The 13,850-nt window shown below is 34.8% G+C and overlaps 1 protein-coding gene across 1 annotated transcript; it reads right to left on the reverse strand.

Annotated features, from left to right (window-relative positions):
- Nucleotides 1–4,172: 4,172 nt before the first annotated feature.
- LOC149420523 (uncharacterized) lies at nucleotides 4,173–10,487 on the reverse strand. Its single transcript, XM_089636188.1, has 6 exons — nucleotides 10,280–10,487; nucleotides 9,965–10,184; nucleotides 9,150–9,416; nucleotides 8,121–8,281; nucleotides 5,901–6,003; nucleotides 4,173–5,235 (listed from the first exon to the last, which is right to left on the reverse strand). Exons 1-6 carry the CDS (start codon nucleotides 10,354–10,356, stop codon nucleotides 4,681–4,683), a joined length of 1,383 nt encoding a protein of 460 aa, XP_089492314.1. The 5' UTR covers nucleotides 10,357–10,487; the 3' UTR covers nucleotides 4,173–4,680.
- Between the last annotated feature and the right edge of the window lie 3,363 nt (nucleotides 10,488–13,850).

The following is a 13,850-nucleotide window of genomic DNA, read 5'->3' on the forward strand; positions in this document are numbered from 1 at the left end:
TGAAGTAATAGTTACCCATATATCTTCAGCCTCTAGTGTGGACCAGCTAGTTTGATGAGTGACATTATATTTGGACTGGACAGCAATAAGAACACCCCCTCCCAATGTTTGACCTGTGAGATTATAGTTTCTGTCACGTCTAAAAACATTATATCTGTCGTCAAAAATCTCCGGATCACAAATATTATCGAGAAGCCAAGTTTCTGAAATACAGATAATATCAAAGTCATTGTTTAGAACAGCCCTTAGAAAATTATGTGTCTTTGTGCGCAATCCTCGCACGTTTTGATAATATATAGTTAAAGAAGCCATATTGTATTACACAGATAAAATATCAGAAAAATACATTTTCCATAATAAAAATAATAATAATGGTATGATGAAGTAAGTATGTGAATTCGATTCATATAGATAAAAAATGTTCGATGCAGATTCAATACCTCACGAGATGTATAGCATGCCATAATCTGATTGAAAGTAGTTTGTTTACTGACAGTTAGTATATAAAAAATGAAGTATAGTTTAAGTTCTGTGTGCGACTTAATAATATTAAATTCGAAACTAAATGAAAAGAAAAAAATACTTTGTTTAGATAATGTAAGTGAAATAAAATTAAAATGCGAAACTAAATGAAAAGAAAAAAGATTTTGTTTGAATAATATAAGTGAAATTATTACGGTATTTATAGAGAGTCATGCTATTTTGCTTATATCTGCCTCAGAGGAAATTCGAATGACAGGAGAGCTGTCACTTTTTCTCATAAATATATTGCAGTTTTTTGTCCACAGATAACGATATTGTTTTTCAGCTTTAATTTCCCTGGCTTTCTTCATCAGTAGCTTGTTAGAAGGCGTGAGGTGGTCGTTGAGGAATATACGCATGGCTGCTCCTGGAAGACCAATATCTGCTGAAGTCAGGGTCCGGTGGCGTCGAGCAGCTGTCAGCAAAGCATCCTTATAATCTCGCCGAAGGAGACGTAGAATAATGTTGGACGTAGATGTAGGTGTGGGTGTGACTTTGGGAGTTGCCGTTGACCTAGGCCATTGGCGAACTCTATGGATGAAATCAACGTCTTCTCTTTTTATGGGGAATCCTACTTTTTGGGATATATTGCCAATAATGTCGTTTAGATTCTCTTTTTCTGAGGTCGGGACTCCACTGATTTCAATGTTACAGGATCTGTCCCATTGATCCCTTAGATTGTTTTTGAATTCTAACATCTTTACACGTTCATTCAGGGTTATTATTTCACAATCAAGGGTTTTGACTTTAGCTTCATAATCGTCAATTTTAGTACAGCAGAAGTCAATCGATGTTTTGAGGTCGGTTAATTCGTTTTTGAATTGTTCTTTAATTGATTTAATAAAGAGTTCACTCATTTCTTGAAATTTCTTATCTATATATTTCATTAATTTGTTTGAAGAAACATCATCTTCGTCTGTGTCACTCGATGTCACTGTTTTTTTCTGCATTTTTCGTTGTTTACTCATATTGTACTTGGTTAATTTGCGAATTTAGAGGCGCGATGACAAGTTGAAATCGTTGGTTTGTTTTTATTCCGCAGTAGTGCCTGTTTGCCACAATCAATTGAGCACTAAGCAATGATGACAACACTTTCAACCAATGATAAACGAGATGACGACACTATCAACCAATGGGGAACCGAACTGATTACACTTATGCTTGCGCCTGCGTGTTTAGATTGTCATTAATTAGGACAATTTATCTGGAATATTTTTGATTATAGATTCACAATATAATACAGAAATCACTATGATGCAGAGTTCTAATTGTCTTGATACGTCAAACACCAGATTAATTAAACTTTGAAACACTTTTTGTAAAGTTTGCTTGCAAATTGCTCGTTTTTAAGTAAATTTAATGTGGAGTGTATTTCACTGCCACACACACGATGGGTAGGTAGTATTATGAATATTATGAATTTGTGTATCAATCTCATCTCTATAATATATTTTAGCTTTTGGTGTGCCGCGGAATTCTAGGAAGAAATTTGGTGTGTCGTAGGTGAGAAAAGGTTGCGGAGCACTGACATAGATGATAGAAACAAAAAGATATATTTCATAGTAGCATACTGACTGTCGCTGAGCTATGACCAAACTGCATGGACAAAGCGGCGGAGCTAATTATGCATTTGGTGTGTAAGCAGAAACAAAGGCGGGGTGCCACTGCGCACAGATGCGATTTGTAGTATTATGAATGTACAATATTGGCGACACTTTTGTGCATGCAGTTTCATACTAAAAAATAATGGTTAATGACCCATCTCCCATGTTTCCATTATCTATGGTCTGAAAATATTTTAAAATAAGTAGGGTGGAGTGATATAACCTAACTTTTGTAATATTATGGCAACGGGGAATACATATATGAAAATTTGTCGTTTTGATTCACAAATTGAAATTATATATTAAGTTTATGTTTTTCATTTATTATGTCTCACTTCAAAGCATAATATAAATTATACATAATATGGCAAGAAATATCATTTAACTAATAAGGATCATTTTACTAAGACAACAAAATACTTAAAACTTTAGGTACAAATTTTATGGCACAAATTATTGAATAAAAATAATATCATAAAGGAATAATAATTGATTCCAGTCAGCCAGGCTACTACACATTGAGGTATTACAAATAATTCTAATTAATACTTTTATTCAAATAAATATTCCTACCTAATGAATAGATTTGAGCATCTCACTTAAATAAGATTTCCAGTACCAATTTCCGCAATACGTCAAATTCATTGTTCTCGAGAAAATTGACAAAAATGATTTTGAGTACTTATTACAAAGAAACAGTGAAAATGTAATTATTTAATTAATAAAATTTCTATTTTTTTACAGAAAGAGAAACATTCCCGAGTTACGAATAACCTGATAATATTTGCAAATTTTCTATTACCACCGCAGTAAATCGAAAAAGGTTGTTTATTTTTTGGAATAACTTAATGAGTAACACCTCAAATTGTTATATTTAACTAATGAACACAATATTAGCGATTCTTAAACGAAAATTATTTTTCATATTTTCGAAAAAGGTTGCTTGTGTCGTGATGGAGGACTTAGCCAGCCGAAGAAGAGAATGCACGACACCTTGGTGGGACCCAAACGCGATTCTAACTCAGCCACTGACCGGTCAAATAATATTTACCGTAATAAACAGTCTCTCAAAGATTAAAGGAATTAACAACTTGAAGGTCAAGATATCCGTAAGATTTTTTTTGTAATATATCAGATTTCGGAATCGAAGTGCAGATAATGAAGGTTTTTTTTAAACACACTAAAATATTTTACTTATGACAGTTAAGTTATTAAAAGCGAGGGTGCATACACAGGAATTTGTAACTGGATCAGCAGCATAATTTACATGGAATTAGACGAGTTTAGGAATTAATCACGCAAATAAGAGGGTTTTGAGAGCAATACATATGAAGGATTTTAGAAATGATCTGATTTTTAAAAGACAATATGTCGCCTTTGGTATAAAATAAAAACCTTGGAATTTTAATATAAGAAATCGGTTGTAATGCATCATTTTTGTCCAAATCGACAAATAACGGAAATTGGTACGGTAGGCCTCAAATGCTTTCATTTCATTCTAAGTAACCAAATGTTTGTACACATAGTGTTTTTTTAAAATAAAATATTTGGTTTAAATCAATCTCTCACTCGTGAAAGAAAACATGTATTTTTCCGTCACTTCACTAAATAACTAATATGTATAAATTGAATGGTTATATTAATTGAAAGCATTTAACTTTAAAAATCTATCATAAATTATAACTATAGTATTATTACATTTTTAAGAACAGAGATCAAAATTCTTAAATGGTAACATTCATTTAAAAAACTACTTCATGGTTGCAATATGTATGTTAAAAAAATATAAGGTATTTAATTGCAATTTTAAAATGTCCAAGAAGATTTCTTCATTTATCAGAATCATGACATTACCTACTAGTAGGTATGGCCTTAATTTATTCATCGTTTGAAATTTATTTGTCACAAAATATCCAGGACTTTTCAATTTCAATTTAATCGTAGACATTCAAACTGGTTAAGAGGAACAAAGCAGTTTGCGCGGAGCGGGGAGCCCGCTGACCGTCTCCCTTTCCATAATTGGTCAATAAATGAATCTGTGAGTATATAGGTGACTCGCATTTTAATATCACTTCTCGAAAATAAAATCTGTTTTCAAATTACTAGCCCCTTTTTAACAAGATTCCCTTTTCTTAACAAACAGATTGCAATCTTTAGAGCGCAGGCGTCAGGTGGGAATGCTGTTCGTCTTCTACCGGTATTTCAATGGAAGATGCTCAGAGGAACTAGGGTCATTAATGCATTCAGCACCGGTGCTAAGTTGGGAAACATGCAAAAAGCATGCCCAACGTTTGACATTTATCATACGAGAATGGATCATTTCTACGACTCATTCTTAAGTTCAACAGCTCGGCTATGGACCAATTTGCCGGCCTCTGTGTTTCCTCCCTCCTACAACATGGGTCTCTTCAATACCCATGTTCATTCCTTTTTCTCCTCAAGAAGACCTTCCCAAAGATTATTTCCCTCAAGGCCTGATGTGTGTGGTTAATATATAAATTATATTTTAAAATTTGGGCAGTATGGTTAATTTGTCAAAGTTTCCTACAGTAATTTAGTTCACTGAGACAGAGGCGGAGTTGTCTGCGTTCATATTTTTCTTTGCCATAACCAAACCAGTTTCAACACCATTCGTCACAATCTGTTTATCTTCAGGTTTTGAGTAGTTTCTCATATTCTTTACCGAGTCTGCACTTTGGGAATGGGCTTGGTTGGCTTTTGTGGGTAATTTGGGTTTGTTCACGAGGGAAACGATGCCTTGCTTTTGCATGAGCTCCAAATCACCTTTCATCATGACTTTTAATCCAGCTTTCAAGACACCTTTCGGCAAGGGTAAACGTTTGATGACTACAGAAGATTCCTTCACATGCGGATATACGTTTTTAATATTCTTACCGTTGATTGTTGGGCCGAGTATGACCACATCGGACAAAATCGAATTAACCGGGTTTTGTAAGACGGGTTCTGTTGGAGTCGAATCCAGAGTTCCAAACAGGTCTTTGTTCATGTTGACAAATTCGTCAAGAGTTATGGCGTTCTGTCCGGACTCCACCGAATCGGCAGGAGACGCTTTGGCTTTTTTTTGTTTGACAGGTAATGTGGGGTTTTTCTGTAAAAATGATTGACACAAATTGAAAACACACAGATATTTAAATGAAATTAACACATTTATGTAAAACTATGACACAAGGTCAGATGAAATGAGTACTTGGGAAAATAAAAGCACGAAAGGTTCCCACATAATAGAACATCCACAGAACTTGAATTTTAAATTCGAAATTTGATGAATTGTTCAAATACTGTGAAACAACCCGATCTGACCGTTCAACTACTTACTATGTATCTAGTAGTTCTGTGAACAGTAGACGTCGCGTCCAAAAAAGTATGTTCAATAAATCAAAACTAAAATTCCTCTGAAATCATAAGATTTGTAAGTAGGTACTTAAATACATTTCCACTTAATTATATTTTTTTATTTCGAATATAAATTATACAATTTGTCCAAAGAAACATAACTACATATCTCAACAACAATTCTTTTTTCAAACATTCTTCAGGTAGGTACCATAATATTGAAATAATGGGAATAAGAATGTCTAAATAACACGATTTTGCAATTTGAAAAAAGAATCTTTACTGAACTGTTACAACGGCTATCGTCTTGAACCGGATATGGAATGTACAAACAAATTTAGTGACAGACGAAATGCAAAACAGTTGAGTTAAAACAGGACTTTGCTACGCTCAATCGATAAAATGAAATATGTAACTTACAAGAGGTCCCCTGTTGGCAGTCTGTTTCCCTGCTGGAACCGGTGCCGGCAACTTCACTCTCCGGAAATCAAAGTCTTGATCAACTTTTGTTACAACTTGTTTTCTGAAATGAGCACAAACAAACCATATAGGCAAATTTATATTATTATTCAAATTTTGCAGAAGAAGCAAGGGTGCTCGTATGAAGAATAAAAAAAAAATGTAACTTCTGTAACTTCTTGAGAATTTTACAGTACCTAGCTCCTAAAAACATTTTAACTTCTCCCTGATAACTTAGAAAACCATATAAATGACACTGGGCCATGTTTTCAAAATTCCAAATATGAACTTTATGCCGATGACATGAAAATATTCAAAGTTATTCGTTCTCTTTCTGACTGCGGAGCGTTACAGAGTGACCTAGATAGGCTTTGCAAGTATTGCAAAGTTAATTGTCTAGATATAAACGTTTCTAAATTTCACACTATCACATTCTGTGACAAGCTGTGATCCTTACATCTGCAGTACATTTAAATCATAATACCCATATATTCTACACTTTTACCTCTTAATCCTTTCAGACCGTGTGTATATTTAAAAATATATAGATTTGAGAAATTTTTCCTCCATATCTTGAACGAATAAAAATTGGCAGTTTTTGGTTTTTCTTATTTTACATTGGCTCCACACAGGTAGCCCTGAGGAAAAAAAATCCCTCAGGGCCTATTTCATCTTTGGGGATGCTGTGTGAAATATTTTTTGGAGGAAGGAAGGAGAGAAAGTTCTGAGAAGGAAAAAGGTAAGAGTGATGGGTAGGAATCTGGGGGTCAATGTGTCTAGGAGTGACGAACGAATGAATTCATCCCTCCCTCCGCGGTGCAAAAGGATGGGTCGAGAGGGAGTCTAGCTGGAGAGGTCAAAAGGTCTCCTTCAACAAGTCTCCCCGCCCCATCACACAGAAGGTGGGCAAATGCATACGCTGCCATTTCGTTATTCAATTGCTGGTACAACTGGTTTTGCGCAGTAATTTTTTATTGTATTTTAGCTACTAATTTAGGTGGTAGCTATTTTAATATTCTGAAATGTGTTTTTGTGTTCAATCTGGACCAAATTTTATCCCGATTTTATTTAAATATAAGTTTTGAAGGTATTTTTTTAAATTTTTGAAATGTGTTTGTTTTTTTTCATTGAATAAAATGTTATGTTTTTTGTATTCAGTGTATGATTTGTCATTTTATGCCAAACACGCTTTCTGAGACCTAATGTTCTTTCAAATGAAATTGGCAATAACTTATAAACTATTGAAAAAAAAAAAAAAGTCGAAAATTTTCAAATAACTCTACCAATTTTTATCAGCATCAAATATGTTCTAACAGCGCCAGTTTTAATTCAGGTCTGAAAACTTCAACACCCTTCTTATAATATGTCTCACATTCCCTATCTAATTTAATTATCCATATTCAATATTTTCACATCGACAATGTAATAAATCAATCTGAATTGTGTAATACAATTATAATAATCAATGGTACATATTGATTCAACCTGAAAATTTCACCCGCCGTAACACAGGGACATTCCTAGCATGACGGAAGAAATAAATAAAAAAAATTGTATTCATTGTATAAACTTTACAGCAGGAAATATTTTTTAACGAGTCAAGGGTTATCTCTTTGACTACCGAGGGCGGGCCCTATGCAGACGAAATTGTAGCAGTCCGCTCCGGGTGCCGAATTGTCAAGGCGCTAGCAGTCCTGAAACATTGCCCTTGTGATTATTTTTCACAAAAACAGCGCTACAAAAATACACAAAACATTTGAATATTATTATTTACAGTTATCACCAAAGATATTAGAAGAATGAGATATGCTATGTTGGCCGCCGGACCGTAGCCGGAGTACTACCTAATTAGGGTACTTTGAACGGTATCGGGACGTGTACGCACAGAAATCTGTTCTATGTATTAGTGCAGATACCTTAGCGCAAGCGAAGGTGTGCAGTAGTATTGGTGAACAAAACCGGCGACACTCGGCAAAACAATTCCACTCAGTACGAACTGCGCATAGCACATCTCGTTCTTCTAATATCTTTGGTTATCACCTACCTATCTAGGATTCAACTGGTTTTGACAAGGTATGTCAATATTTTATTTGCGCCAGGCGCCGTTTCGCTCTTGGCCGGCTTGTGCTTACCCCTGGCAGGAAACAGCGTAAAGGTTAGTTAAGTCAGTTGAAGACTTACCTCATTTCTTCGCTAGTGACGTACAAGTCCCCCGGCTTGTGGAATGTGTTGTGGAATTCATAGGCTCCCACGGAATAAAACAGGGCGTCACATGTTTTACATTTCACAATATCGCCAGGTGGTGGCATAGGGTCTGTTCCGTGTACAGAATTTATATGTTTCTGGAATAAATAGTAAGCAAATTTGTAACCTGAGACCTGACATAAATAATAGTCCCAGCGAGAGCCTGTACGGATGACATCTTCCTTCTTACGAGTATTGTTTAAAAGCAAAAAAGACAGATGATACTAGAACAATGACATCACATACAATCTCTCGCTGGGACTTGTATGCTAGTTTGTTGAAAAATTGTGCAGGCATTTTCCAAATAAGGTAATTTAAAGTTACAGAAAATGCGCTGATGTAAATGTAATGGATAAGATTAAGAAAGGGATGCCTAGGATGTTTAGGTATGTAGAACGGACGCACAAAGCAAGGAGTGTAAGGAGAACATTACTAAGCGGAAATGAATTGTAAAAGAAATCAGCAATGCCCGAGTAAGACATGACACGGTCAAATGAATCAAATTTTTGAGTCGGGCCACGACAAGAGTCAGAATAACAGAAGAGTATGAGACAATGTGTTAATAATGTGAATGAAGCAAGCAGGGTATGCACAGATGCAGTCCATCCTCTCTGCCTACCCCTGACTAGGTAAAAAATTAAGAACTTTTCCCTGTTGATAAAGAAGGCAGAACAAAGATACCTTTGTGATTGACTTTGAAAAAATACATTATTAAGATTAAATGGTCAGTGGCTGATTGTGGCCCAATGCTATGGCTCCCCATGGCAGCTAAATCTTCCATCATTGCACAAGCAACATTACAATATTATGATGAAAGTAGGAGGAATTCAAATATTGTAAGGAAAGAGCTTCAATGTCGGGTTCTAAGCGGTGGGACTAAGACATCCCTAATTGGGTTATTTGAAGCTGAAGGTAGTGGGGAGTGGAAGGAAATGGGGAGGAGGAAGGTGGGGAAGTAATATTTACCTGCAAATTATACTTGATCACATATTCCTGTCCACACAAATGGCAGTAGTACACAGACAGAAGGTCTCCGTGGCCATTGAGGTAGATTTTTTTGGACGGAGGAGGGGTTTGCACGTCCTGAAAGACATGTGCTTTTCTATGGAAAGATTGGCTGTGGTACTTCACCGCTTCTCCAGAGAAAAACTCATGTCCACATTCCGCACATGGCAGCTTGAAAACAGGCTCCGTCAGGTCTTTGTGGGTCTTGAGATGGATATCACGAACTTGCTGAAATATAAACACAAAGGTAATTTCTCCATTTTGAAAACTCGTGTTATGATGTAATTACCCTACCAAACTCTAGAATATAGTTTCAAAGAAGAAAAATATGTTATGTGAACACCACACAACTGGTGCCCCCAATTGGGAAGAGTTATTACTCGTAAGGAATGGGGGAGCATAAGAAAATCAAGGAAAAGTATCTGACCAGATTCATTTAATAATAAATATAATTAAATGTCTCAATTTGGAAAAACCATCAAAAAATCTGTTGAAATTCTGCCACATAGCTCCTTAAAAAATCTGGTAATCGACGTTAAAATCTTATTTATACCTGCTTTCCACCATTCAAGTATATTTGGTTATTTAACTCCTTTCTGTTTGTTTTTATTCAACCTGTGTAATAATCTAGTATTAAATGAAAATACAGATAAATTTGAGAGGCCCAAGTCATTGTGCATTGTGATGATTGGCATATTAGTGCTATTCACACTTGATGTATGATTGAGTACCTAGCCAGGACCCCCAGGAAGATATTTCGAAAGAAATTGACAAACCTTAATTGGAAATTGCTTGCCACACCAGGGACAAAAATTGTTGTTTGGAGTGTCGGGATGTTTCCTAAACTTGTGCGATATGGCTTTCGTAACTGTCTCAAACTTCTCGTCACAAACATCACACGAAACCAGCTCATTTTCTTGATGATTTCCAACACTCCGCGTTTTACTCTCGAAACTTTTGTTGACCGCTTTTTTGGTTTTGACGTGAGCATGAGACCTAAATACATTGAAGCATGGATTAAAATCAACATCTAAACGTATAAAATATGGTTTAAGTCATGTTTTTGTAGCAGGGTTGAAGTTTGTAATCACCTGAAATGCTCTTGAAATTCGATTTGACTAGGCAATTTCATATTACAGAACGAACACTCGAATACATTTGAAGACATAACTGCTAAAATTAAATTATATCCAATACATGAATACTCTAAGATTGTAATATTTGATAATTATTAATAACTAATAACCAAAACAAATCATTAGAAACATAACGCCGCGACTTGCACCTGTCAAACTGAAAAAATCGATTTGAGCGTTTGAAAATTGCGCCATCTACAAAGTGTTGTGAAAACTAACCATAGAAATAGATAATGGGCGAACGTATATTTTTTAATGCTGCTTTTTCGTAGGTCGTCGTTAGTGATGGACATAATCGAAGCATTTAAATAATCGAAATATTTTGATACAAATCGAGTGTATAATCGAATTGATCTAGTGATGGGCAGGTTCGAAACGTTTACATGATCGAAATATCGATTATATTATTAATTGCAGTGTCACGGGCATTCTTATTTATGTCAACTTCTTGCTTCTGATCCCAAAGATAAGGATGGTTTTGGTATAGATCCATAAATCTAAACATAATATCATCCGAACACTTAAAACATTCTTTCATTGAAGTAGATGCGATGATGGTAGGTACTAGGTACGCATAAAAAAACCACTACCTAGGAACGTCTACTTTGACCGGTCATTGGCTGAGTTGACATCGCGTTTGGGACCCACCCAGGCGTAGTGTGTTCAATTCCTCGGCTGGCCAAGTCCTCCATCACGACACAAGCAACATTTTTAGCTTACTGTGGTGGTAGTAGGAGATTTTCAAATATTGTCAGGTTATTCGTTACCCTGGAATGTTTGTCTTTCTTTAAAAAAAATAAACTTTTGACCGCAGGGAACTAAAAATCGCAAGCGACTTGAAACATGTGTTCACACGTTTCGATTCGGCAGCAAAATCAAACAATGACACATACTTGAACAAAAAAAGTAGACGGGCTTTCAACTTTCGCCGAGTATTATGCCCCGTCAGACAGAGCGATTTTAGTTAAATGACTTTTATTGAACGACAAAAATTGAACAGGATTTGGTTCAGACGTTTTGGAATAACTCGAACCGATATTGATTAATCGAAATGGCGTCAAGTGAACCGCAGGGAACTAAAAATCGCAAGCTACTTGAAACATATATTCACGCGTTTCGATTCGGCGGGAAAATCGAACGATGACTCATACTTGAAGAACAAAAGTAGACAAAAATAAATGATCAACAGAAGTAGAAAAAGTCATGTTATGTTTATTTATCTTTATGTTTTATAATCACCTGTATATTTATATACTGCCTTTTCTGTATTTGTTTTCAAGTGTGTTTAAAAATAATTATGTATTTGTTTATAAGTTTGTTTGGTTAAATAATGTTACATTATGTTGTATAATCATCTGTATATTTATATTCTTTCATTTGCTGTATTCGTTTATAAAAAAAATGTTAATCGTGTATGGCCAGATCACCCTTACTGGGTGAAAGCAAAAATAAATAATATTTAAAAAATTAAAAATATACAGATGATTATAAAATAGTGTTTTAACTCAAACAGTCAAAATATATAGAGTTGGGATTAGTTATCAAATGAAAGTAGGAACAACAATTACTTAGTCAGATATTAAAGACATTTTTATAAATAAATTTCGCCAATAAATTGTAAATTTAAGGAGTTTTTAGACTAAGAAGGCAGGGTATACTGGTAAGGAATTCAATATCTAGTTTTACCAATTCATGCATGAAGTTTGGAAATTGGTCATTGATAGGACACTCAAAAAATGTATAGTCCAGAGTATCCTCTGACCACTCTGACCCACAGTACGGCGAACTGACTATGTAGAACTTAGCAAGATGGCCAAGAAAACAAGTGTGACCCAGCCGCATTTGGTTTATTTTTTAGGCATGGCAGTGTATTTCTGAAACTATGGCTTAACAGGAATAGAAGGTTGAATTAATGAGTACTGGGGACCTTTTATCAGAGATGATGTTTTCCATTCAGAGGACCATTTTTTTTTTTTTTAATTATTTATACCCGCTAAACTGCTCAAGCAGTTTGTCAGCAGGAGTTGGAGTTGGTATGTACTTAGTTTTTAGAATAGGTAAATGGTCTCTAAACAGAATAGAGATATCACTTAACAGACCATGGGCAGTGGCTTCCTTAGAAATATGATTGTGTTTATTTGTTTTTTTTTTTTTTACACATATACTAATGATTGTATGCATGTACGGTCATACTTGATATGTATATTATACTTTGATTTATTTTACCATTTCAAGTACTATTATTTAAATTCGATATTAATTACAGCGTTGATATTTTGCCATTATTACATTACACTATTTTTCTTCTTTTTTTTAAACATTTGTTTTATAATACATATCAGTTTATTATAAATATTTGTTTTTTTTGATATACCTTACGAGTAAATTATTTTCCTGGTTTCAGTCTTACAGGTTTGCAACAAACATGAATAATTTTATGCATATACGAATGTACATACTTACTTTATATTTGAAACTTTGCTTATTTACAATATCAGGTGTTATTATTTGGATTTAATGTTAATCTTAGTATTAGCATTTGATTTTTATTTTTTTTGTATATAGTTATGCTATTATCCGTGTATTATGTTACACTTACATACATAAATTGTCAGTTTCCTCTGTAAAATCCCGATAGGGCGTTAATGATTAATAAATAATATAATCAGCCATGTCGTTTCCAGTAATACCGAGGTGTCCCGGAATCCAGGCCAGGACCACTAACGCATGAGCCAGCGACATGGAATGCAGTAGGTTCCTGATCGAGTAGATTAGAGAGTCGCTACTGGAATTGAGTGGGGATGCGCTTATTTCTTGTAGTGAGCTAAGCGAGTCTGAAAGGATGAGTGCGTTTTTAATATTTAATGATTTGATGAGTTGCATTCAGCAGAAAAAATGGAGCATTCTTTGGGAAGTTTGTGTGGGAAACTCAATTTTCTGTGAGGAACATTGACACTGGCCCCGCAATGGGAGTTCTGACTGAGTTTGGAACCATCTGTGAATTTTTTTTAATTATTTGGCCAGTTGATTTCAATATTTTTGTTAAATTTTGCATTATTTGATTGAGCTGAGTTTTTAATGGTTTTTTTTTTATATTCCTATAAACTGATGGACCTTCGGATAAAAAGTAAGGCTTTCATAGGGACATGAGTATAAGGGAAGAGATTCATTAAGATAGGTGTTTGTAGATAAAGAGTTGTAGCAATAGTAGAAAAGGGGAGAGGAATGATTTTTCCAGAAGAGATTTGAATTAACCTAATGAATTTTATGAATCAAGGGACGGGATGTTATTGATCATATTTTGAAAACATGTTTTCTGCTAGGCATCGCCTTCTTATATATAAAGGAGGTTTGCAGCATTCTACTTGCATTGTGTTGATTGGGGAAGATTTCATGGCTCCTTAGACAAGGCAAAGAGATTTTGACTGGATTTTATCTAATTTATGAGAATTTGAAGTGGATATTGAATCAAACAGACAAGATCAGTAATTGAGATGCCTTCAAATGAAGACATTGTATAGAAGTT

The sequence above is a fragment of the Hesperophylax consimilis genome, chromosome 10 (assembly GCF_061612785.1).
Source record: "Hesperophylax consimilis isolate HC1 chromosome 10, BYU_Hcon_1.0, whole genome shotgun sequence".
Classification (NCBI taxonomy): Eukaryota; Metazoa; Arthropoda; class Insecta; order Trichoptera; family Limnephilidae; genus Hesperophylax; species Hesperophylax consimilis.